The 27,718-nt window shown below is 41.6% G+C and overlaps 1 protein-coding gene across 1 annotated transcript in view; it reads right to left on the reverse strand.

Annotated features, from left to right (window-relative positions):
• Positions 1 to 571: 571 nt before the first annotated feature.
• Positions 572 to 27,718, reverse strand: part of efnb3b (ephrin-B3b) — a gene marked incomplete at its 5' end in the record, with an annotated part of 83,178 nt that continues 56,031 nt past the window's right edge. The window contains 3 exons of the mRNA XM_079257689.1: positions 572 to 2,005; positions 5,448 to 5,513; positions 9,433 to 9,525. Of these exons, the coding sequence (XP_079113815.1) occupies positions 1,581 to 2,005; positions 5,448 to 5,513; positions 9,433 to 9,525 (584 nt within the window). The 3' untranslated portion in view covers positions 572 to 1,580. The remainder of the gene's footprint in view (positions 2,006 to 5,447; positions 5,514 to 9,432; positions 9,526 to 27,718) is intronic.

Consider the following 27,718-nt stretch of genomic DNA (forward strand, 5'->3'; position numbering starts at 1 on the left):
CCCACCATCACCACCTCTCCCCCACCCCAGCTTCTTTTCACTTCTGCATTTTTTTTTTTAAAAAAAAAAAAAAAGAAAAACAAACAAACAAAAAAAACTTTCATAGATGGTTCTACCTCAACACTTCCACAAACGAGGTCTAGACCTCAGAACTACAGCATAGTACAAGGAGCTATAAAAATATACACAGAGTAGACCCTAGGGGAGAAGAGGAGGAGAAGGAGGGAGTGGGCGAAAAAGAGAGGACAGAGAAACAACTTCTGTTTGTTGGGTCAATTAAAAGATTAAATTAATATACAACTCAAAAGGGAAGGGATGGGGTATAAGGTCACTCGAAGTTGTGAAAGCCAAAAATAAAATATCAGATAAAAAAATGTCTGTCAACAGAAGTGTAGTTTTTTTTTTTAACAGAGTAGGTAAAAATAATAAAACAATAGAAAACAGAAAAGAAACATCTAGAAATTATTTACTGGATATTCATATATATAATCTATAAGTGTTGATAGCCATAAAAAATCTCACTTTTTTTTTATATTTGCTCACTATGTTGTGTTTTGGTATTTAAGACAGGTCTAAAGAACGCACACACTCACACACAATCACTCACATACAAAGCACACTCACACACGAACTAAACCCCACGCGCACATATGCAAACTTGCTGAAGCACACTTACTGCGCACACACGTCGAATGTGGAGCAGCAGCGCCATAATTATTACCCAACTTGTATGCACATTCACGCAGTCTCACACACATATTATTAAAATATACAAGATTCTGAGTGTCACCGATTGGTCAGGCCTCTTCAGGCCTGGGCTTGGTCATGAGCGCGCCACTCGGGCGTGCCAATCGGGTGAGTTCGAGGCCCCCTGTTTTTTATCTCAGGAGAAACAAACACAAACAAACTAAGGGTTTTTATCATCAAGTTAGCGGCAGGGGCTGGTCTCTGGTTGGCTGATAGAGCTCTTGAGGGAGCGGGGTGGTGGGCTAGGCGGGCGTGGTCTCTGGGAATCAGAGTTCTCCGGTACTGAATGAGGTCAGGGGTGGAGCCTTTTTATCTTTCAGCTGAAGTTCTTTTTTTAATCTTTTCTTTTGTTTTTTTTTTTTAACATCACATGTCCCAACGCCAGGTTTCACACTCGAAAAAGAGTGTGTGCTGCGCATACATGCTGGCGCTAAGGGGGATGACTCTTCAGTAACACATGGGCGGGGCTCATTGAGGGCTGAGTTAACAAGACTGGGGCACTTAGAGCCTCTTGCCCATTCGTGAGGGCCTTTTTAAGAAGGGTGCTGTACGGTTAAGACATTACCCCTTGTACACACTTAATAGCCCAGTTGTGTGAGAATGGGTTGGGGTGGTTTATTCAGCTAGAAACACAACTGCGGCCAGGGTTGCAGGCTCAGAGGGCGAAGAGTGGAAGGGGTGCAGGGTCCAAGGGACAATACTGGTAGTATTGAGGCGATTAGAGGTTAGAGCTGTGATGGCGAGCTTTTCTGTGGCTTCATTTGGAGCAGGGGATTGGTTGATAACAGGTGGAGGGAGTTGGGTGCGTCCAGTCGGCCAGAGCAGCGGTTGTCTCATACTTTGTAGTAAATGTTGGCCGGGCTCTGAGGCGGCATCTCCTGGACGATGTAGACCGGGTGCCCATAGTCCCCGCTCACCTTCTCGTAGTGCGGGCAGTAGGCTGAGTCCGACGTCCGCAGAGGGATAATGATGTCGCTGGGCTCTGAGCCGTTGTTGTTGGAGCTGGTGATGCCCCCACCGCCTCCCCGCTTGGGGCTTGTAAGGGAGGAGAGCGAAAGCGGGGGGTGGTGGGTGTCCGAGTGCTTTGCATGCCGCCGCCGATAGCACACGATGCAGATCACGGCCGTGACCAGCAGAAGGAAGGCGGAGCCTCCTGCTGCACCAGCAATGAGGGCAATGTTAGAAGGCTGAAGGGGCCCATTCTCATCTTGGCCTCCATCAAAAGACCCTTGAGAGTGGGTGGAGTTTCCCGCGCCACCTGAAACAAATCAGAACACAGTGTTACGCCAACATCAACCTTATCCAAAGCTACGTCCAGCGCTTCTACTAAACCCTCCTTTTAATCATGACAAATAAACCAGTGCAATAACACAGCTATCGTTCACAAGTCGAGCTTTCATGAGCTTTTGAAAAAACATACCATTCTTTGTGGCTCTGCACCACAATAACATGAGTAACGACAATGGTTTAGCTCTGTGAGAAGTGGCTGCATCGACTTAGCCCAATGGAATGCAACAAGTATGCAGCAAATCTCACAGAAGCTTATTTGTGGTCTCTTTATTGATGTGATGAAGTGGACAGCAGTGCATATAAAACAGGGAGGAATGTCCGCAGTGAGTGTGGCTGCACTGTACGGTATATGCTTTTGTGGAAAGCATGGCGAAACCACAGTGTGTATGGAGGTAACACGCTATTTCCCTAACCTTAACAACTGTATTTACTTAGTATTACAGTCGACCACATGAAGGGAGCCTCCCAGCTGTGCTTCTACCCCCAGACCACACATTGACTGCCCGCTAGCCTTCCTGCCTGCCTGTCTGTCTTTTTATCTGTGCGCCTGTTTATCAGGCTGTCCGTCAGGCTATCCTGTTAGTCTGCCGAGTTTCTCTCCGTCCGTTACGTGTCTGCCTGAAACTAGAGATCATCACAGCCTGTGAGTTCACACTCGTCTCTGCAGGAGGTCAGGTCAGCACTCAGCAGGTGAACGGGGGTCTGCAGGTGTGTGTGTGCGTGTGCATCTGCGCTCGTGTTTACAGAACAGGGATGGGCCTCACACCAAACCGTGTGAGCACGAGTTGTGAACTGGTTAAGGCTGAGATAGAGCATTTGGATTGGTCCATCATTATTCTCGGCACACATCCCTTGCTTTTCCTTCTTCCTTCCTCTCCTCTATTTCCACGACCCCCCTCCCTCGCTTCGTGGTCCTAGCTATCTTAGGGTTATTGTAGCCATAATGACCTGCCTTGCTCAGAGCTCAGCACCTAGCAACACAGACACAATCGCACACTTAGATATTCACATACACAACCGTGCGAGCAGATAAATGCAAGTACCGCTCGGCCCCCCGTTGCGCCGATCTGAATGGGAGAAAAGCTCTAATGCTGGATGTCGATTACGCTCCTTACTCCTCCTCCTGCTTTCTTCGTCCCTCCATTAACCCAACATCCCTCACTCTCCATCTCCATTATGACTGCCGCTTTTCACTCACTCTCTTTATTATATCCTCTTCCTTTGCCTCTCCTCCTCTTTCTTCCCTCCCTCCCACTATTTTCCATCTCTCTTCTGTCTTGAGGCCTTTTTTCCCCCATTACAACCCTCTCATTCATATCATTTGTAAAATAAATCTTGGAGATGAAAATGCAACAGGTCAGAAATGAAAGTTACATTTCTTCTGAAATCTCTCACTGTCTTTCCTGCTGAACTTTTTAAGCATCGATCAAATTTTAGATTAAAATCATTTTGTTATGATTACTAAGGCATCATTTTATTTATTTATTTTTTTTTTAAAAAAGGAACTGTTTGGTAGTGGGCCCTGTGATTGACCGGCGATCTGTCCAGCGTGGACCTTGCTTCTCGCCAAACGATTGCTGGGATTGGCCACAGCTCCCCATGACCCTCCATTAGACCATAGGAAAATGGCTGAATATATGGATGTTTACTAATGCAGTTGACACAGATTTTGCTAAAATTAAGTTAAATCAATAACAAAATTACTCATCCATGATGTTGTTTCATTACTACTCTCCGCATAAGATCACACACTTGTTACATCCTTCAGTGTAAAAAGACATCCGAACAGTCTTTTTTACACTGAAGGATGCATCTATCCATATGGACAGCTGGAAAAAGGAGGGTTTTTAAATTCAATAAAATGGTAAAATACACTAATAATCCCAGGAGAAAGAAAAAAACCAAGGACGTGTTTCTGTTGATGCTTAGAAAGAAGTAAAACTTCAATCAGTTTTTAAACAAATATGAAGTCATCCTTTTATTTATTAATAACTAGAATTGGGTTTATCCAGGTGAATTAAACTGTTTTGCACCATAAAAAAGTCATATAGGTCTTGATAAAAGCCTAAATATTAAACTTAAAAGTATCTGAACATTGTGTTTTAAGTCTGCAAGCCTATTTGTATAATGAAAATGAATGCTGCTTTGGCAGTTCTTCCTCATACTGCAGATAACAATCACAAGGAGTGCCTTTTTCTGCGATAGGAAACAAATTTATGGATGTTTATCATCAGTGGACAGTAAAGACTGAATTAGCAGTGAGTGTATAATTGTCAGTGAGTTTTAATTTGGAAGAAGTAGCAAACAAGGTGAAAGAGAAAAGTATTTACTGTGCTTTGCCCAGGTTATTTATTTACACTCAAATTGATGATGGAATAACAAAAAATGTTGATAAACTGGGATGTTCCACCTGAAAATGAAGAATTCTGCCAAAATTATTGAGCTGGTAGTCGAAACAAGTCATTTTAAATGTGTAGTTAAGTATGTGTTAATATGCTCCAGTCTGAGAGTCGAAAATGTGTGAAATCTGCTGTTACGTGTGTGATTAAGTCATTCATGTAGTGTTAGCTATTTCACACATTCCAGCAAAGACAATAGATACTATTGTTGCTAACTTCACACATGCAGTTTTTACATATACGCAGGCAGTAGATAGAAAGGTGTGAATGCGTCGCTTCCCGCGTTTGCCATGGTACACAAATTTAACATCACAAAAAAGCGAGGAAAAAAAAAAAAGAAATAACTGCAGCGGAGAGTGAATTGTGTTCTTTCCCCTCCACTGAATAAGTTTTGAGAGGAAGCATGAATCCAGCCACTCTCTATTTTCACATCCTTGTATTCCCCTCTCCTCTCTGCTTTTCAATTATTCCTTTCTTTTTCTTTCTCCTTATGTGCCTCTCACTTCTCCTCACAGTTCTATCACTCCCTCATGCCTCTTTCCCTCGCTCCTCTCATCGCATCGTGATTCACGTTTCTTCCTGCCGTTGTTCCTCAGCAGAGCTACAGAATCCGGGCCGTCTGAACTAATGACAACAATAACTCTCGGAAATGTCGCCACGGCTCTCGCCCTCTCTGCCTCCCTCCTCCCCCTGGCTCTTTCTTCTTTCTTCCTCCCTCTCTTTTTCTTGTCCTTCTCCCAAGGTAGCTATTAGCCATCCATTCCCCGCCCGCAGCACTTAGCTGGAAGGGCCGGGTGCAGAGACGAAGGAGGAGAGGGATAGAAAGCGCAGAGAAATATGGAATTAAACAGAGAGATCCGCAGATGTCACCGCTGCACATTCTCCATCTGTCGCCCTCCTCCCTCCCTCTCGCTGCTGCTTTTCTTTATATCTGTCAGTCTTTGCTTATTCCCTCCATCCATTTTGTGGATGGATCTGCTGCGGATTATCTCCATTTGGTTTCCTGCTTACCTGGGTTTCTGTTGGTGGTGGTGCGTCCCGCTGGCGGCTCCTTCTTTGGAGGGAGTCCATATGGGCCTAGGGAGGGAAAACAAGGGTGGAATAAGAGGGGAATTACAGAATCTAGCTCCTAACGCTACCAAATCTCTCAGAGCTGGAACCAGCAGATGACATTAGAGAAGAAGAGACACAGCCAGAAAAAGTAATATAGACTGAGGAGGTTTAATAAACACTTCCTTCCTTTAACTTCTCATTATAGGAGAGCACATATTGACAGGGCTTCGATGTGTCGCATACAAGCTCTTTTTCCATTTGTTCGAATGGGAAACTAAAGAGAGGCCGTTTGTTGTTTTGGCCTGAGTGAATTTTCACAAGGCCATAACGGCTTGTAATCTGTAGTCGCTAAATCAGGCCATCTGTCTAGCAAGTCCTCAGTGATGGTGATGGCATTAAAGTGCGTTTATGTGGTACATGCACGCACGCACACACAAAATGCAGCCATTGTATGAGTGGTATTCCACAAAGCCGAAAGAGATGGTTCAGAAAATACTTATTTCATTTGCCTCGAGGCCATCTGGCCAAAGTAGAACGAAGACCAAAACACTGTGATGTTGGTCTGTGATGATTCAGATCTGCCGATCGTGTAACTTTTTATAAAAAAAATAAATAAATAAATACTAACTAGTTATTTAAGCTGCAGGAAAGGAAATAATAGAAATATAGAGGGAGTGCCTATGGATGCAGTAAGTCTTTATGTATATTCTTATTACTCATATAGAGCAACAAATACACCAAAAGAGTTGAAATGCTGGAATTCATTAAATAGAAAATTTATTTAAAAAAATTAAACAGCGATATTTTCAATATAAACCACTTTAGGTGTTTGGAGAAATCTCATCAATAATAAAATAAATTATAATATTGATGACATAATAGACTATAATGACTAATCTTGGTGGTAACATCTCAGAGAAGTTGGCATGGGGACGATAAAAGAAGGAAATGGTGCTGAAAAGAAAGAGCTGGAGGAATATGCTGAAACTTATTAGGTTAATCGGTAAGAGGCTGGAAATATAAGTGGGGATATAATCAGCACCTCTGAAAGTTAGAGTCTCTTTTATTTTATATGTTTAAAATGGTGTTTCCTTTGTGGGAGCTGTCTGCAACCGGGGTGGCGGTGGTGGACAGGGTGCAGTGCTACTGGTGCCTGCCATTGTGCTGCCCCGGTGCAGACAGCTCCTCTGATGGGGTTTCCACGACTAGTCCGTCTGCACTTAGCTCTCTCATTTAGATGTATCTAAAAAGGGGGGTTGGAGGTATCTTTTTATATAATGTGTCTGTCTGTGTGTTTTCTTGAGTTACATATTTTATGTCGGAAAAGCGCTTCACAAATAAAGTTTGATTTGATTTGATTTGATTTAGAAGTAAAGATGGGAATTGGTTAAGTATACTGGGAAAAAAAAAAAGCTTGTGGACTCAGTTCTGAATAAAGATCCCTATGCATACTTGCAAAGACATTGACTATGCCATCACCTACAGTAATATCACTGAAAGAGTCTGAAGACATCTCTGTGCACAGGAGACACAGGCAAAAATCAATATTGGATATCTGTGATGTTCAGTCGAGACAGCCCTGCGTAAAAAAAACAAGCATAACTTTAACATGGAAATCCCTGCATGAGCTCAGGAACACTTCCAGAAATCACATGAGCAAAGTTTCCGTTACCATTCACAAATGCAGATTAAAGCTCCGTCATTCAAACAGGAAGCTGCATGTGAACGTGATCTCTTGGCCGAAACTCAAACATTTCTCTGGTCAGAAGAATATACTGTTAAATTCTACTATGAAATCATGAACGCGTGACGTCCTCCAGATCAACGAGAGGAGGGACCATCAGGCTTGTTAACGGCTCATCTCTCTGATGGCATCAGGGCATGTTAGTGCCTGTGGAAGTGGCAACCTGAATATCTGGACGAACACCATCCATGCTGAAAGCTATGTACAAATGTCAGAGCAACATATCCTCCCATCCAAGCATCTTTCCTAGCCAGCATTCTCTTTTAGACCAAAATGAGACAACTTTCCTTTCCTAAAGGTCCAGCAACCGTTTGTTCTCAGTTTCAAGATGTTTATAGACTTGTTGAAAGCAGAAGAAGTGCTAAAAAGTTAAAAAAAAAAAAAAAAAAAGGAGTTCAGAATTAGCTTATTTCCCTCCCAAATAGTAATTTTCCCAATGTTTATTACCTAATGTGTTTCCTTTGTTCCATTGTGAGTAAAATATGGGTTTATGAGACCTGCAAATCATTGCGTTCTGTTTTTCATTTACATTATCCAGTGCGTCCTAACTCCTTTCTATGCGCGCGTGTGCTTGCAGTCATCAGCCTACATGTTCTGACATTTCGAACAGTGTAAGGCTATTGGCTTGCTGCTCCCTTTTGACAGTAAACTAAACAGAAGTTGGGGGTGGTGCTGGCTGGATCAATAGGAACCGCTGTGTGGTCAGCAGGGGCCAGTGGAGGCAGGCATGAGAAGATGCTCGCGTCAATGTGACAGATGCGGAGAGCACGCAAGCTAGATAAAGAGAGAAATAAAAGAATGTGAGTGGGGAGCAATGTGTAAATATGTGTGTTCGTCAAAGCGGAGCAGAGCGGCATATCTCATCGGAGATCACCGCAAGGCGGCATGCGGCTTATTTAGACGACAAACAACACAGACGTGACCTTTCAGCCACGACGCAGATAAGATGGGAAGACAGTGGAAAAGGGTGGAAATGAAAGAGCTGTAAAGAGAGCAGGTCTGCATCCAAAGTTAAAGGGAGGTGATGAGGAGAGGGAAAAGGGGAATTTGAAAAGGAAGCGAGCGAGTTCGAATGAAAAGGGGAATAAGAGAAGAAGTGAGAGATGAAAAAAAATGAAAGAAAAGGGGAAGGAAACCTGGTAATAGGGTTTATATATGTGTGGAAGGTAACTTTTCCATTGGCCGCGTGGTGAAAGAGCCAGGGGAAATAAAGTGTGTGAGGTGGTATTTCTATTGAGCTACGCTGACTGTGCTGATGTTACGGGCTGATAGAGCCACAACAGCGCCACTTGGCTCTTTGCTGAACAGAACCTTCAATACACCAGGCCTGATAACACAGCACAGATCAAAGAAATAGAATTAGGAGAGTGTTTTTATGTGTGTGTGTGTGTGGACGTGAGGGCGGTCATGTGAAGGACAGGTGCCTATTATTAGCAGGAACGTGCAGGTCAGTGAAAATGCTTAAACTGGCCTTTTTTTTTTTTTTTTTTAGAAAAAGCAGCAAGTGAGGGTCATTACCTGGGAATATTTTCCAAACAAATTAGAAGCGTGCGCGGCTACGAGTCATTAAAAATCACTGACTGTGGGCTTTAACACCAAATGGAGTCATTTTTGTAATCATGCTTTCACTGGCGGGTCTGCTGCATGGGAATGTGTGTGTTCTGTGTGTGTGTTTGCGTGCCTGCGTGGACACCTCTGCGCCCATGTTGTGCACTAATATCTTCGTTTGTGTGAGTTACTGTTTATGCACAGACAGAAGTGTGTGTGTGAGGGTGTGTGTGTGTGTGTGTGTCCAGTATGAGTCAGTAGCAGTTAAAAGACAGAGTGAGAAGGGAGTCAACAGGGCTCATTAGAGCTGACTGATCCCACACTTCTTCACTGTTCTCACCACTTAACGAGCCCTAATATGCTCAGCGAGAACACACGTGCAGAAAGAAAGGTGCACGAGTGTGTGTGCTTGTGTGGCGCGTGTGTGTGTGTGTGTGTGTTAGACAGAAGAAGATTAGAGAGATGATTTCAGCGAGGGAAAAAAGCTGCATTTAAGATAAGGTGCTCCTGTGAATGTGTGCCGCTTTGCTCTGCACAGATGTGGTGGACTGGAGCCAGCGTGAGACGAACAAAAGAGAGTCGGTATGAAGAAGAGTCCATCACGTGGCGTATAGATGGAGAGAAAACAGAAACAGAGAGGTGAGGACTTACTCTGTCCTACTTTCAGGACCACCTTCATGCCTTGCGTGGCACACACTCCTCCTCTCATGCTGTCCAGGCCTTGACGTGTCCCATCTGACGTAGCTGGAGGGATAGAAACACAAAGTTGCACAATTAAGCAAGTAGCAGTTTGGGGTGCAGACACAGAACCCCCCCCCCCTCTTTCCAGTCATCCACTGAAGCCACAAAACAGCACTCTCTCTCAGTCTGCAGCCAAGGCAAACACTGACTTCTATTCATATGGTCAGCCATTCCGGAGAGTCAGCGAGTGACATTTGCAGAGGCAGCGATTTAAAACTTCACCAGAAGCTCTGAAATGTCAAACTACGCGGCAGCAGCACTTTAATAAGTCCTCATTTAGCAGTCTGCTGGAATTCATTAACACCCCCGCCGTGCTGTATGGACTCAACCGTTCGCAATCAACTGCAATTGCTGCTCAGGCTGCAGGAAAAGCTGAAGGAAAGGAGGGTGGGGGGTGTGGGTGGAAGGGGCACTGTAGAAGCAGACTGGATGATGGGTGGGTGGGGGGGGGGGGGGAGGAATCCAATCAAGAGCGTATATGAAATAAAATGGAGCCCCTGAGACACAAATCACTGTGTGATTTGTGTGAAAAACTGGACTTGATTTCTTAGAATACAGATGGATGTGTCAAAGCCGCCATTGGTAATACCCCCATTACTGTCATTGCTTATTTTTAATTAAGAGAATTAAAGAAATTCTTTTCATTTATAATTGAGGGACTTGATGTGCATTTTTAGGCTATGAAAGGATCTCTCCATGTTGGAGGACAAGAAATGCAACAATTCAGTAAAGAAAATCATTTAAATTCAAGAACTGTTCAGGAATCAAAGACGAATAATCAGTGCAGACAAAGTGCAGACAGAAAGTGGATGTGTGAGTGTGTGTTGTGTATTGTAAAATGAAGTACAGTTTGTACGATTTGAACAAGTTTGAAAGTCAAAATTTAACTGGTTTTTTTTTCCTCAAAGATCTTTCTTTGATAAGTTGTCTATGATTTGTAGACAAAACAGTTATTTCTTAAGTTTCCTTGAGTTTTTTTTTTTATGCATGAATGAGTTGTAGGCAAGTGTAAGAAGCCTAATAAGCAAATCAGTCAATAAAGAAATACACAGATAAGCAAACAAAATTAGGTTCCTTTAAAAATGGTACAAGGAGATGACTGTAAATAAGCGAAAAAGCAGAAAAAGTCCAATGAAATCTCCTGAAAAATCCTCATAATGCCTCGAGAATTATTGCTCATAAGCACAAAAAGATTTACAAGAAACTCCGACTCATTAAGGACACAATATCCTCCTGACTACCAGGAAAAAAAATGTGTAACTACAAATGTCCACTACGGAGGACATTGCTTAAACTTTTAAATACTGTGGTAAAATACAGTTATATTTATCTAAGAAACGATTTAATGTGTTCATAAGATATTCAATGAAAATATGACTACAAAATTTCAAGTAAAAATCAGCACAAAGAAAAGTATTGTTCTCTTCCCATAAAACATGCTTGTTGCAATGAAGGCCATTTTTCTTAAAGAGAGAAAGAAAGTTCACAAAGCCCCCCCCCCACAAGTGAGGTACCATTTAAAGCACTAAATGTCCTCTTTAAAGTGGAACTATTATGTGCATTTCAGGCTAATTTATTTTTATTTCTGAGACCAGAAAGGCTGGGATTGATCGCGTTTTTGTCACAAATCGCTTTATTTACTTCAGACCGACCCTCTCCGTAGGCTGTCAGATCAGCCTGCGGGCAAAACGAGTGGATTGAGACTCTTCCGCATTAAGCCCCGCCTCCCGCCACTGCACTATATCGGGAGCGCGCAACGCACCTGCTTTCACCGTCATTGTAACATCCCATAAACAGAAGGATTAGGCTAATATGAACTCAATAAAAAAACAAAATACAATGTCAACACATAGCATACAGCCCTACATGTTGGAACCTGAATCAGAGCCTGAAAACAAAGTGGAAAACAGCAACCCACAGCAACGAATGCAGCAGGATGTCTCTCTTTGGTAAACTCACCAGCCATCGTTGGAAATGACTTTATCTGATGTTTTCCACCCGCCTGATGTATTTGTACATGTCCTTGTTAACCAGTAGAAGGTAACCAATCACCGAAACTTATCCCCCGGGACGTCACAAGGATTTCCAAGTAGAAAAAACTCTCTAAAACGACGCGTTTTTCGTCGCTATGGAAACCGAACGGAGAGAGTGCTGGAACTCAAACTCAAACTCAAACAAGCGTTTAGGTGATAAAAAACAGTGCCGTTCACATGTCTGATGAGGATTCAACACTGTAACACTGTAGAAAGCTCAGAAAACTCCAAATACCATAATAGCACCCCTTTAAAGACCAAAAGGTGTTGGTTCAGTAGCATTCAGGGAGATGAAAATATTTAGGTTTACAAAGGTCCTCCACAGAGGACAAATTGAACTGCTGGTAGTCAGGAGGATATAGAAACAAAATGTGAGATGATTTAAGACTTTTACACAGTGATGTTCATCTAAAAGCTGCAAACTGTTTGTCCAAATCACAAACAATATCTCGTAAGAGTCCACATGTTTAAATATAGTCGGGTTACGGAGGCAGAAAAAATAAATTAGCTCACTTCAGAGTCTCAAGAAAGATCACTGGTCTGTAATCTGTGTGTTTGTGTTCAAATGCACACATTTCCCCTGTTACGTAAGGCATGTCAGCGAGTGCATTAAACCAGCCTGCAGGTTGCAGAAGGTGACGGAAAGTTGACGACACACAGAAGCAGACTGGCGGCGAGGGGGAGGATGGAAGGAAGGAAACATGACCACACGGAGAGGAGGCAGAGAGAAAAGTGAGAAGTGAAGAGATGAGAGAGGCACTCATACTGACGATCACACCTCAGTTGCACAGCTGGTCTCTGTCTTTAGCACAAACGCTCTCTGACTGCCTGGCTGTGTTTTCACTCGCCACTCCACGCCACACAAGCACAAACGTCTGCAACTGGCTTTAAAGTCTGAGGCAACATAAAAAACAATTGTGACTCTGCAGCCACAGGTAAAAAAAAAGTTCAGTAAGCATCCTCTGGCTTCCATCATCCCTGCACACAGCACCCACATAACCTTATTTTTGCAGTTATAACCCTCCAGGTTAACCCTTACACCTCCCTATCCTTAAATAAATGCATATATGGAGCGAGTGAAATCATTTTCCTCCGCCATTTCCCTCCAGGCTGTAGACTAGCCTGTCTGAAGTGAAGCAGAGAGGAGAGGATGGTGGATTGCCAGAGAGAGAGAGAGAGAGAGAGAGAGAGAGAGAGAGAGAGAGAGAGAGAGAGAGAGAAAGGAAGGTGTGAAAAAGAGGCAGATTTACTTCTAACACCTCTCTCTTCCTATATCTCTCCATCCCTGCAGGAGGCAGAGTGTGAAAGCAAGAAGAGGAGAAGAGCAGGTGGAGGTCAAGGCAAACAGCAGTGTGGCGGGAAAACCACAAGACTGAGATAAGAAGGTGCTGTGCAAAAGTTTGCACATTCTTCCAAGTCTTTCCACAATTCATTGTTTTGCCAAATAATTACGACTCAGCTTTTTTTTTTTTGTTTTTTTTCCCTGCCAGTGACCTGTGAAATATCTTCTTTTACTCCAAGGACGGCATCATTGGTTTTATACAAGTTCAAATGAATGAAACAGAATGTGAAGCACATTATTTTCTTTTTTATTTCTTTGCTTCTGGTTTTAAACAGGTCTGTCAATGAAAATAATATACTTTTCAAATCCATTCAGCTCAGATGTCGTGCTTATGTTGTAGCATCATGGGAGGATTCATCAGGACTTTGAAAAGGGCTTTCGATTCGTGACATTTTGTTGTGGATGCTTTGTCGTCCACTTTCATTCCCTGTCAGGTCGGGCGGTGGGGATGTGGACCAAAATGCAGAGAAGAGCCACAGAAATGCAGATTTAAGGAGATTTATTTTAACCCAAGGAACTCAGGGAACTAAAACAACAAAATGATCCAGCAACTGCGAACTGAAAACCAGGAGTATATATACAGACAACACAGATGTATGAATCTACTGAAGGAACCCAGGTGAACTACAACAGGAAATCAGTAAAGTTAACAAAAACCAAGAGAACTAAACAGGAAAAACTACAAAATAAAACAGGAAACCAGAACTAAGGAGAAACACAAAACACCACATCATGACATTCCGGTCCTCGCTGGTTTTTCAGATTTATGTAAGAATGATTGAAAAAGATATTTATTGTGCAGTCCTCAATAACAGAATAATATTTAGTCAAAATGAGAAAACTTATGTTGAAAACTTTTCTCTCATATAAACAGAGAAATACAACATCAATGACTTAAACTTCTGCTCCTGTGCAAACTTCCAATTATGTATAGGATATATTTATTTAATAGACTGATTTCCCCTCGCTACATGGCATTACCGAGTGTTTTCCAAACATTATTTATCCTGCAGCACGTTGTGCTTGAAAATAAAGAAGATTAAAGGTAAGAAAACTGAGAAAAGTACTTATTAGTCCACATTTTCCTAAAAACATCACTATTGATACAAGTTTCCGACAGAGATTTAGTAGATGACATAAGAGCGATTACATGAGCTCAACTTCCATTATAACCACGGACAGGGGGCACTGGGAGAGATAACAGGACTGGGCTTCGAGATTATGAAAAGAGAGAAGAACTATGATTTCTGCGAGTAATAACTGCTGACACACGAAGGAGGACAACAAGGTGACAGGAGGCGAACGAGGTGAGGAAGACCAGGGTGGGGAAAGGAGGATGTGGAGGAAGTCGTGCAGGGAAGCGAGGCGTGGAGGCTGATTGCCTGTGACAAGCTGTTGGTGATATGATGGAGACAGAAGACTATGTGAGACCATGGAGGGCCAAAGGGAAGCAGGGGGGAGATGAGAGGGAGAGGGGGGGGGGGGGGGGGGGGGGGGGGGGGGCGGAGGATGGAGAAAAAAGTAGAGAGGTTAAAAACAGAAAGTAAGGAGAGAGTTTAAATGACATGATAGATGGCAGTGAGGTAAAAGACTCTAATGTCTCCATTATGTGGAGTGGAGCAGTAATGGATATAAAGAAGAGGGAGTCACAAAAAGGGACAAAGACAGAAGAGCCAAATTGAACCAAGAGAGCTTCTCCAAATGTGGTTTTGCAAATGCATGCTATTTTTCTTTTAATCATCATAATCAACAGGTCCCAAATATCACAAAGGCTGTTTTTGTTAAAGCAGTGAACTGCATCACGACAAATTCTCTTAAACCCATTAGGCGTGTTAAAGGTGCCACCGTTTCTCGATTTCCTGGGAGCAAAGCGAGGACAAAGATCCCAGCTGTTTGGATCCCCAGTGGGCTCCTTCCAGTCTGAGCTGAAATGTTTCACATTTCCAAGCACTTGAGGGGGAGGAGATATCAGCAAATCAAGGGAGAAATTATGACCAAACATCTGTGAAATCCTGATGAGAGACAGAGATGAGAGTGGGAGAGATGAGGAGATGTAGGAGTTGGCGTGCTTCAAATCTTTCCCACCTTAGTTTGGGAGGCCAGGGAGAGTTATAAAAAAAGAGAAATGAGTGGTGAGGAGTGTATGGAGCAATCTGGGATTAGATAATAGGAGAAAGGAGGAAGAAAAAGCGAGCGGGAGATGGGGAGGAAGGGGAGAAAGAGAGGAGGGATGAGTAATTGAGACAATGATCAGCAGTGATGGGGGAGATGAGAAGCATCAGAGGACAGAGGAGAGGAAGGGCGTCGCTCTGCCATCATCGTTCGACAGGAAGACGGGAGGGAGAGGCGGAGGAAGTAGAAAAACTTAATTAATGAAATAATTCCGCAGTCAACCCCAATCAGAGACAGCGCCGGGCCGTGCGGACGAGGAGGCAGCAGTGTGGATCTAGTTCATAGAATAGATCAAACGAGGGAGGAGTTTTTTTCTCCGTCTATGCTTTACCACCCAGGTCAGGCTGGGTCAAGCTTCCTCTCTGCCTCCATCATCTTTCCTTAAGTTTCCCAACTGTAATACAAGAAAAATGACAAATAATTAAACTTGGCTCAAAACTCATTCAGGAGCGTGCGCTTCAGGTCTGGCTGGCTGATGCCTGCAGCAGACGAAGAAGTCACATTTTTACTTTAAAGTGGAACTATTATGTGCATTTCAGGCTAATTTATTTTTATTTCTGAGACCAGAAGGGCTGGGATTGATCAAGTTATTGTCACAAATCGCTTTATTTACTTCAGACCGACCCTCTCCGTAGGCTGTCAGATCAGCCTGCGGGCAAAACGAGTGGATTGAGACTCTTCCGCATTAAGCCCCGCCTCCCGTCACTGCACTACATCGGGAGCACGCACCGCACCTGCTTTCGCCGTCATTGAAACGTCTCATAAACAGAAGGATTAGGCTAATATGAACTCAATAAAAAAAAAAAAAAAAAATACAATGTCAACACATAGCATACAGCCCTACATGTTGGAACCTGAATCCGACCCTGAAAACAAAGTGGAAAACAGCAACCCACAGCAACGAATGCAGCAGGATGTCTCTCTTAGGTAAACTCACCAGCCATCGTTGGAAATAACTTTATCCGACGTTTTCCACCTGCCTGATGTATTTGTACATGTCCTTGTTAACCAGTAGAAGGTAACCAATCACCGAACCTTATCCCCCGGGACGTCACAAGGATTTCCAAGTAGAAAAAAACTCTCTAAAACGACGCGTTTTTCGTTGCCATGGAAACCGAACGGAGAGAGTGCTGGAACTCAAACTCAAATATGATTAAAAAAGAATTTAAAAAAACAGTGCCGTTCACATGTCTGATGAGGATTCAACACTGTAACACTGTAGAAAGCTCAGAAAACTCGAAATATCATAACAGGACTCCTTTAATACACATTTCTGGCCTCCATCTTTGCTGTGTAAGGCTGTTCTCCCTCCCCCCTTTTGCATTTTGCAGCTTTGGATGTATTGCATGCTGAGTGACAGCCGCCCCTTTCCCAGCAAAACACTCAATTCCATATGAGGGATGTGAGCTTGTAAAGTGCTGATGTTATCATTTGCACCTTGGAGTGTTTGGTACAGAACTCACATTTTACTCTGAGAAGTCATGATATACTTTTTTATTGAGTGATGTTGTATATTTTTGGGTTTAAAGGCAGCTTTGCTTTGGGATTTTAGCTCTTGGAGGAATATGTCATTTTAACTGATTTCAAGTCAATCTAAAGCGTACCATTTTTGTATTTTAAGTTGCAGGACTGAGCCTCCTAAGTGTTTCATATTGCTGATTTATGTAAGAAAATAGCTTTTCATTTGACAAATGTACAGTTTTTAGAGGAGTGTTTTCTTTTTCTTTCAAGCTGAGATTGAATGCGCCACCAAGTCAGAGGGGCGGGTAGCAATGTTCTTAGAGCCTTAAAGGCAAAACCCAGGGCAAATAAAAACTAAAGAGCTGCCTGAAAAAGCTTCATGCTGTAATAAAACAGCAATAAACTAACCAGCATTTTCATTAGCAGCTCTTTTCTCACATCTAAACGACGGTGGCTTTATAACACAATCAACCTTCACTGAAATGTACATAAACAAAATGAGAACTTTGGTGGAAAGTGAGGGTGGTGTGCCCCTGCCTGCGCACTCAGTCGAAATCACACCCTTTTAAATCTAATTCTAGATGTTCCTATTACTTTAAAAATGGTCTTCAGACAGATTAACGTCACTCCTCCTGCTTAAAAATTTGTCAATTGCTGTTAAGTCTTGTTTTTTTAATGATTGGAGAGACTGAGGTGGAGCATTTTATGCACTGCTGAATAAATACTGAATGTGTGGCCAAGTTATTACAGCATGCCAAGCTAGCTACTGTACGACACCCTAAAATAACACACACTCTGAGCTTGAAAAGGCAATGTTTTTTTTTTTGTTTTTTTTAATTATCATTATATTTTCATAATGGCAGCAACATTAAAGAGAGCAAAAACGGGGTTGTTACGCGCAGCAAACAGGCAGATTACACAACAAATGGAATAAATAAACACGGAAAACAAGAGCCAGACAGGAACAAAGCACACTTTGGTTGTGCTCTCTCATGTTCCACTGGCAGAGGCGTCCTCATTAGCCTCTGGTGTGTGGTGCAGTGTGAGCTGCGTCATGAGTGTGTCAGGTTAACAAATGCAATGACGGCGACTGCAAATGCAGCGTTTTGGTTTTGCTCGGGGCACACGGTGCAAGCTGAGATTGGAACTGGCTTGTGTCACTGTGCAGATGAGTGCTTCCATCTGCGCAAATCAGCCCAAAACCAACCTGCCCCTTTGCCATTAAAACCCTCCTTTTAGATGCACTTGTTTAGCTTTTGCACAACACTCTGCAAAAGCGACCGCAGAACTAAGTATCACTCGGGTGGCCCAAAAGTTTGTGTGTTTGTGCTGTGAGTGGGTGCGCAGTGGTCTTTAGGGTGGGCTTTACCAAATCCTTCCTGTTCCTTTACTCTCTAAAGCCTCCATGAGGTCCATGTGTGTCATTTAGATGATGAGGAGCATAAAAACCGATCTCCTCTGCCTTGAGGCGGTGCTAAAGGATTCAATCTAACTCTCTGCTTCTCTGTGTGTCACCTCCTCTACCCCCTTTTCCATAAAAGAAAAAGAAAAAAAATCTCACCCTCCAAATTTCCTGTAACTAAAAACGTCTTCATAAATCTCTTATGACACTTTTATAACCTGGCTGTGACGCACTAACGAAGCTATCACAAGCCATTAGCTCGGCGTGGTGGCAAAGGCATTAAGTTGTGTACTGAAACAGAACAGGCATTCTTTTAGCCGCCCCTTTCCACACTTTAGCCCAGGATTATTTTCACTTGCATTCCACCTCTAAATACAAAACACACTTCCAGTGCTGGATGAAATTTTACAAAATATTTTTTCTGCAAAGAGTTCACGGTTTTCATATTATTGTTGTAGACAAAAGAGCCAGTGTTTGGTGTGCGGTGGTCGCTCTCAAGCTGCATGTTGGATCAGCCACAAACAAGGACATCTGATTGACTGGAGCCTCCGTTGCATGATGCCTTGTATGTTGTAAAGATACAGAGTAAATATAACATGAGTGAAATTGGCAGTGAAAGTGAAATTGCAGATTTGTTGGCTTCATCACACCCAAGCAACCAAATCTAGGATGCGAAGATACTTTGGTAACTATGGGTTACGAGAAGTAGTTATAAACTTGGCACAAAAATGTGTTTGGTTGATTTTTTTTTTCTCTTCTTTTGAAATATACAGAGTTGGAAAGCCTGATTAGCTGCTTTTACAAGGAGGTATAATGGGTAAGAAATGTGCTTCTGTGCAAGTTTTTTTTTTTTTTTACACAAATTTCCCAATTATGTTTTTGATTTAGGTGTTTTTTTCAATTTTAAACCCAATTGATTCATGCGTCCATTTGAAGTGGCAAGCCAAAACTACATTTATTTGAAAACGTTAAGGTGGAACTGGACTGAAAGTAAAACAAAAAATTATGAAAGACCTTCAGAAATCTGATTTCCAATTTTTCTGAGATCTAATTATTGCTCAAGACCACTTTAAAAGATTAAAGGAAAGTCTGTTTCCTTGAAAATGAAATAAAAAGAAACGAGACAAAACTCGCGACTTTTGCAAAGTACTTTACACTTTTAATTTGATCAATGCAGCACTTCCTAAGGGTGAAATATTTCAAAGAAAAAAAATCTAATTCTGTAATTTCTGATGAAGAGACTCCAGTATTTGTGTTCAGATTTTAATTCAGACAGTATAATTTATCAGAACTCATCTGGGCAACGCTGATCTGGGGCTTTTAAACCTTCTTCCTATAAGCTTCAGTACATGAACAGAGAAGAAGAGGTGAGGGAACTGGCCTGGGCCAACGTCACGGTCACAGGTTAAACTCACATGATGAGTCATATGCTGACCAGAGAGAGACACACACACACACAGAAATTCAGTAAAATCTCACGCAAGCCAATGATTTCACACATACCTCCTCAGTGGAGACAGCATCTCCTGAAACCACAGGCATAAGCTTTCACACGCAACTCACATACAAGCACACACACACACGCGCGCGTGCACACACACAACCCACTGGGGGGAAATGATCTCAATATCCTTGCTTGCGTGCGGTTGATCTCTCCTCTGTGCTCGATGACATTTTAATTCTCAGCAGTTCTTCTCTTTCCATCCATCCTGTTCCATTACTATCACCCTTCCACGGTCCACCTATCCCCTCCTCCGATCACGCTGCATGCTCCCTCCCACTGTGTCTCCGTCTTTCAGTGTCCTGTGAGCTTGAAGAGTGGGCGACTCACAATCACATCGTATTAACCTCCAGCACACAACACTCTGGGCCCTAAGTGGCAGCTTTCAACCCCCCCCCCCCCCCCCCCCCTACTGCCCATCAGAGCTCCAAAAGGAAGAACCTGAGTGAGGAAAGTACCCGATCGCTCCATCTGACAAACACTTACATGCACATGTAGGGATGACAGCGAAAGCCTGATTGCTTGTGACAGATCTGCTGCCATGTCATGACTTAGTTCTGATGCGCTGACTAAAAAAGACATAGTTGGAGGCCTGCTGACGCGTCACCCTTGCCCAAATCCATACCATCATTTGTTTGACACTGAATCTGCCATAAGGATTGTTGAGAATTATCCTGTTACATGCCTTGGTTACCTGTTTCATGTGGGCAGAGGTCAGGAATGTTTGCGAACGCCTTAGAGCATGTTTGTATGGAACAAAATCCTCTGGTTGATGGTGGTGGAGCCGTATTCTGGATCACTAAGCATGAGTGTCCATATGTCAATAAACTACCCAAGCACCACATCTTAAAGCTGATTACAGCCTCTGCAAGAGATATTTGTATATATGTAAACAGAGACATGCATGCTAAAGGGGGGAGGGGAGTTATTATGGCTGTCAGAGAGGGAGGCCATAGTGGACATAAGCACAGGCACTGACTTTTTCTCAATCTTTCTTAGTCTAATTAAATGACAAGAAACAAATCATAGCTATAGACTCTCCATTTTGGGCAAATAATCCACGTCAACCAAATGCGACTGGCAGAGCTTAGACATGCATAATGAAGCAAAAGAAAGACCGGCAGGGACAAAGCCGGGAGAAAAAAAGAGCTAAAGCAAAAAAAAAGGGAGAAGGACCATTAAACGGAGGCCTAGTGACTGGGTGGATAAGCCTTGTGTAACGTCAGTAAAGTGCTAGCCATGTAGGACAGTCACAACCAATGTTCCTTACAAGTGGGTCAATGTTTCCGTCCCGGGGCAGCGGGGGCATTTTGTGTGGTTTTGTGTACGTGCATGTGTACATATGTGTGTGTGTGTGTGTGTAGATACTGTATATCTGCTAGATTCCAAAAACCTACTAGAAACTGCCATCCCTGCAATCCCTGTCAAGTGTACCCCCCTGCATACTGAATGAATACTTCAATGACTACTTATCAATACTTAATGAATGCTTATCAGTGAATCCCTGAGTGACTTCTACAGCAGTGATTTTTTTTAAGCCTTTTAAAAGGCATGCAAAGCCTTTTAAATGCAGCTCAGTAAATGACGCACACCGACGCCGCCGGGGTAGAAGGAAACGAGGACGAGCTGTCAGAGTGGGCCGGAGAGTTCATGGTCGCGTTTGAAGGTGTAAATGGGATCCTTTTTCAGCTAGGCAGAGGTGATGCTACATTTGCAGCAGTCACACTCGAAGCTATCGCGGGGAATCTTGCTGTCTACACAGAGTATATGTGAGTCTGTCCGTATGTATTCTTGTCTGCAGGAGTCTGCCGGCGTGTGTCCATCTCCGGCTTTGTGTGCTTGCAAGTTGCCGTTCTCCATGATATCAGGCGCAAGATTGGAGGCCTGGAGAAATGGGTCAGCGCCAGCCTCGTTGTCCCTTCTCGCTGTCTCTCCTGCTCTTTACTCCTGTTTTTCCTTCCATTCTTTCTTATTCCCAAGTCGCTCCGAGAATAAAAGCGAAACACCGCCGGTTGTCCACTCCTCCTGTGGCTGCCTGGATCTAGGTTAAACTAACAAAGTCCGTTACTTGCTCCTTCGTCTGTGTTTTCCAGTATGCTTGACTGAGGATACGCAGATACAGTGCATTGATATGAACGTTTGGAGGAGTAAAGGCAAACTGACACAGACTGCTACATGATATAAAGACCACCAGACTTGAGCTGCACTGCAACCTCAGGAAACCTCCAAGAACGTGGATCTCTTAGGGGTTTCTCTTCTTGACCCCTTCCATTCCCACTGCAGGAACCAGGGACAAAAGGTTCTGGAGACCAAAGCATAAACCTCCAAAATGTGGCTCTAGTAGCAAGTTAGTACATTTAAGATGAGCTTAAACCTTAAAAATGTGATGATGAATGTATTCAACACTATTTCTCATAAAATCTATGAACCTCATGTTGGAAAAAAAAAAAACCTGCTTATGCTTCTCAACAAAACATTCAAACCTATCATGAAGCCGATCACGCAGGCTTCAATTAATTGGGAAGACATTGATTCAGTACAAGCTCTGGTGGTCGAGTGAGCTCCACAATAAAAGAGAGAGAACGCAGTTTGATGAAGAGACCTTAAACCTAAACAAAGACATGTTAATCTCAGATTGTCTCACCATGGCTACCTTCTAACACACAGACAACAACACCCACATTGATTACATTTTGATTCTGCTTCTAGGTTTGTTTGCCATGCGTCCGTTGGCTGCAATGAGCAGGACAGCAGCCCTGACACTCCTCTGCCTCATCAACCCTCCATATTTGACTTCAGTGGAAATGTGAAAGGCAAATTAGGTCCTTGAAAAATGCCTTGAAGCATTTAAGTTCCAATTTTAGCAACATTTTGGCGACTAAAAACCCACCATAGTATATTTTTAGTAGGCTTTCTCCTCTGATACTTTAATGTTTCTAGTTCAGGGTCATGCTCACGGGGAGCAGAGTTAAGTGTTTTATCATGGTGGTCCTGCTCTCACACACACACACACACACACACGCACACACACACACACACACACACACACACACACACACACACCTGTTAGACAACAGTCTGAGAAGGTGAGACACAACAGGTAACAGGATACTGCAGTCATGACTAATAGGACAGTAAAAGTGACTCCCTCCATTCCTCTTAAATTAGTTCCTCCATCATTCATCTTGTTGTCTTTTTTAGGCCGCTGCGTTGCCCTCACAACCCTCCCATTCGCTCGTGCTCAGAATGCCTTGTGCTTACACACTCCCACCCACACAACTCAAAGGGAATTGCCCATTTACACACCTGTGTAAGCACACAATCACTACATAAAAGCCCACAGTCTCACATTAGTCTGATTTACTGGCTCAATTTAAGCGTGAATCTGTGCAGTGAAGAGGAAAACAAGAGACAACTACACCTTAACTCCCCGCTCCTTGTCTCCTGTCATTTTGTCATACTTTTATAACACAGGGAGAAATAATTAAAAAAAAAAAAAAAAAAAAAAAAAAAAAGAGGTGACTGTTGCAGCAATCATCTTCCTCACTCGAAGCTGCTTTCCCTCCTCTCCTTCTCCTTTCAATTATTCCCTTAATGTTTCCCCGTCTTTGTGGGAGCTTCCTCTCAGGCAGAACCTAACTGTGACATTGTTTGTCATTGCAGGATTACAGCTCTGGCGTCTCGCCACGAACATGCCGAAAGAAGCGGAGGAGGCGACCCTCACAGCGTGGATGAGTTCTGCTTTGCCACAGGGTGCAAACCGCTCGACAATAAGCAGAAGTCATGAATCGCTGTGTGCATCCGAAGCTGAAACGTTCCTCTGAGACACTAAGATTTCCTCATTGTAAGTGACTTTGAATCATCTTTGCAGCTTATATTGACTTTTTACAAACAGACTTTGTTGAAAAATTGGCATGAAACTGCTTAGGGAATGTCGAGAACGCAGTTGGACTCAACAGCCTGCAAGACTATTTAGAGTGCATTTATTCAGTGACACTTTAGTGTCTTTTTTTTAATTTTTATTTCTTTTAAAATCCAAACGAATCACTATATCCACTGTTTCTGGGAATGTTACAGCTAATAAAGGAGCAAAAACATTTGAAGTATCACTTTCAGATACTTCACAACCACCCCAAATTTGTCTCTCTTTCATTTTGTTTTTAGTAATAAGTCCCATAAAAATATAAAGGAAAGCTAAAATACAATAAAATAAAACATCTCTGTCGCCTTAAAAGCTCAGAGGGAATTTGGAGATTCTTGCAAACTCCTTTAGAAAGTTTTGTCCTTTCTCTTAAGTTATGGGCTACTTAAGTGAAGGACAAAGGTCTGGTAAAAACAGGAAGCCAGGAATGATGCGGAAAAGAGGGAAGTGGGTCAAACAGTCTGAAGGGAGGAACGTGACAGCGATCTGTAGCATGCAGTGGGAGAGAGAGAGAAAGTGAGAGCGAGTGGGAAGATGGCGGCCGAGACAAGGGAGAGGTTTCTAAATTAAGAGGGAGTGAAGCAGAAGGGTGTGAAGGTGGAGGCAGAGTGAGAGTGAAAACGTGAGACAAAGACGGGAAAATGGAAGGATCCACGGGAGGCAGGGGCTTCTAAAGACAAAAAAGGCCTGATAAATTTAATGATATTAATGGCAAATGTCAGAGACTCCGAACGTACGGGAGGTTAACGTCGCTAAATACACACAAACTTGTGCATGAACACTGTCAAACAGCCGGTTTTCCCTCCGCAGACAATGACTTTTGGAAGGAGGCAGTGACGGAGTGGGCCTGCAGAGGAGCTGTACATCTTAAAGACTGTAATTACACAAAACTGTCAGTCTAATTAAGGCTTTTAATGAACTCTGTGAGAGCTCAGAAAGGACAAAAACCGCCAGCCGCTGGAACACGAGCATTTGTTTGCGTGTGCGCGTGATAAATGATGCACTCAACGAAGAATGTGCACATAACAACAACACAATCAAACATTTTAATGAGGCTGAGTTCAGCTTTGAGGTCCACCGTCTAATAAACACGTGCACCTTAAAGGGTCTCTCATCTCCCTTTTCAACAGATCCACACACACACACACAAAAAACACACAAAAGTAATTATTCCTGTCACTTTCTATGGTGATAAAGTGTTAAAGTCCTGCCCGCTCAAGAGGCGTGTCTGGACCTATAGGAAAGACCTTTAAAACTATTGGATTTGCCATTAAGGGAAACTTTATTTAAGATTTAGTTAAAACGCTCCTCAAAAGAGGATTTATCTATATTATACATCATTAAGCATAGCTGTTTAAACTCTTGGCTGCCCTCTTCTGCTGGCTGGCCTGCTGTATTGGAAAATAAACTGCAGTCACATACTGGAAAACTATTGGGCGTTGATCTCGAGGCTGATACGAAGCAAAAGTTCAGAAAAAAAATATCACAAAATTTGGCTGTGGGTGGCCGAGCTGAATTATGTTTAATGATGGAAACCAATGATAGCAAACTATGGTGTGTTATTTAGACTTTTTAAGACACAAAGTCTGACACACACACATATATATATATATATATATATATAAATATATATATATATATATATATATATATATATATATATATATATATATATATATATATATATATATATATATATATATATATATATATACATATATATATATATATATACATATATATATATATATACATACATATATATATATATATGTATATACATATATATATATATATGTATATACATATATATATATATATGTATATATATATATATATATATATATATATATATATATATATATATATATATATACATACATATATATATATATATGTATATACATACATATATATGTATATATATATATATATATATATGTATATATATATATACATACATATATATATATATATATATATACATACATATATATATATATATATACATACATATATATATATATATATACATACATATATATATATATATATACATACATATATATATATATATATATATATATATATATATATATATATATATATATATATATATATATATATATATATATATATATTTATATATATATATATATATATATATATATATTTATATATATATATATATTTATATATATATAAATACACTTGAATAAATAAATCTTGACTTATTTTAAATCAATTTTGACTTATATCAAAATGTTTTCAGTATCATTACAATGCACTTTTGGACTCTGAGTAACACCACTGTAATTGAGTTGTCCCAGAGTTCAGTTTGCTCAGCATATTATTTTCCTTTGCAGGTTAATACTTCCTTGAAAACATTTCTGTGTACCTGTGTGACAACAGGGACTGCTCTCTGACCCCCATCGTCCATTCATAATGTCAGTGAGTGTGAGTGAGGCCTCTTGGCATAGAAACACTGATTTATGCTGACAAATTACAGGTATCTGTTATTTAGTAGACAACATCAACCGTTTACTTACATAAAAAACGGGAAACCAGCTGTAAATTAAAGCTCTTATACAACATAGTGAGATGCAGTTTTAAATTAAATCACATAGATTTTAACGATGTAGATATTTTTAGTAGTTTTTGCAGTGGTGGAATAAGTCTCGAAACAAGTTTTCTTGGCAGGTCAATTTCTGCTTCTCCTCTTCATCAGGAGCAGGACATGTCTTTACATTAACCTATAAGTGCGAACATAGAAGTCGTCATCAATCCACAAACTCACCACGCGGTCACAGCATCAGTAATGAAAAAGTCAATGATTGACTAAAAATACAAGTTTTCTGCTGATTAGTTATCTAACATTACCGGTTCACCTAATACATTAGTTTACATGTAGAAATGAATAAATGTAATTTACCATCACCATAAAACAAAGACAGAAACTGCTGTAAATTCACATTAAGTTAAAAGTTTTAGGTCATGTTTCAGTATTAAAAAAATACAAAGAGAATAACTGAAAAGTGTAAAAAAAAAGTTAATTTTCTTAAAAGGAAAAAAACACATCTGGATTGTGTCTGTTATTGTACAGCAATGAACAGAGATATGCACAAATGCTGATAACAAGTCCCTGCCAGAACAACAGACATGTTTTTTTTTGTTTGTTTTTTGATGATTGATGCTTAAAAGTTCAGGCCACCAGGTCAACCTCAGCTCCAGTGTGTTAAGCCACTTTCTTTTTATGTAATCTCCTATAACCGCTACCACAGCTACATTTTGGAGCACTGCTGAAGTTTTTCTGCTTCTATGTAGCTTCATGGCTTCTCTCCAACACTGTTAAATCTGTCTTATTATTTTATTTAAAAGGGAGATTTTCAACCCACTTCATTCAAATGAAAAGGTTCTTCAACGACCTGCTGTCATTTTCTGAACCTGCCCGTTAATGAGCCTTTTATTTGGGTCAGATGTGTTGTACCAGGGAAAGACTAAAACCTACAATATGGTAGCTCTCAAGGACCTGAACTGGTGACCACTAATTTAAGCTGTGTAGTGTTAACAGAGGCTGGCAGTATACGTTACATTACTTATGGTTTTAATTCAGTAGAAGAAGTAGCTGTCCAATCTGGAAAGACATGCCAAAGAGAGAAAAAATAAATATATATCAAACAACCACAGTGGACATCCACAAGAAATTGAAGACAGCTTTTCTCTTCTTTTTACACACATCTCTGGGAATATCTAAGACTTTCCATCATATCTGGAAAGATGGCAGTCAGTCACTTCTGTTTGTCAGAAACAGCTGAGTCACTTTTGTTTTCATCTTCGTGAGGCCAGATAAAAATAGCAAAAGTTGTTTCCATTCCACCAAACATGCTTCAGGTTTTCTTGAAAAAAAAAAAAATGCAGGTGAATGAATGTTCCTGCGCATGTGCGGACCTCTTTCTTCTAAATGCAAATGAAAAACAGCCATGGAAACCTGACTACTGCCATTATCCATTTTAGGGCCTCAACTCGACGGTGAAGAGTCACAGTGAACAAAGAAAACAGTCTCTGTTCTTCCTCCCTCAAGCTTTCTTCTCTCATTGCATGCCATTCTGTCAACCAGCAGCTATGTCATCCACTGTACACACACACACACACACACACACTTCTAAACCTGGCTCGGTTTTAGTGTTTAAATGCACCAGCCAAGACCGAGCTATAACACAATCCTGACAAGCATGGAGGTCCCTCTAATGGATCAACACAGTTTCTATACAATACGCCAGTGTGTGCCTGTGTGTGCATGCATGTGCGATTGCCTTAAATGTCCTTGAACCATGACTGTAATACCAGAAATCTGAGTTGTGCA

Source organism: Telmatherina bonti (genome assembly GCF_933228915.1).
Source record: "Telmatherina bonti genome assembly, chromosome: 18".
In the NCBI taxonomy this organism is placed as follows: domain Eukaryota; kingdom Metazoa; phylum Chordata; class Actinopteri; order Atheriniformes; family Telmatherinidae; genus Telmatherina; species Telmatherina bonti.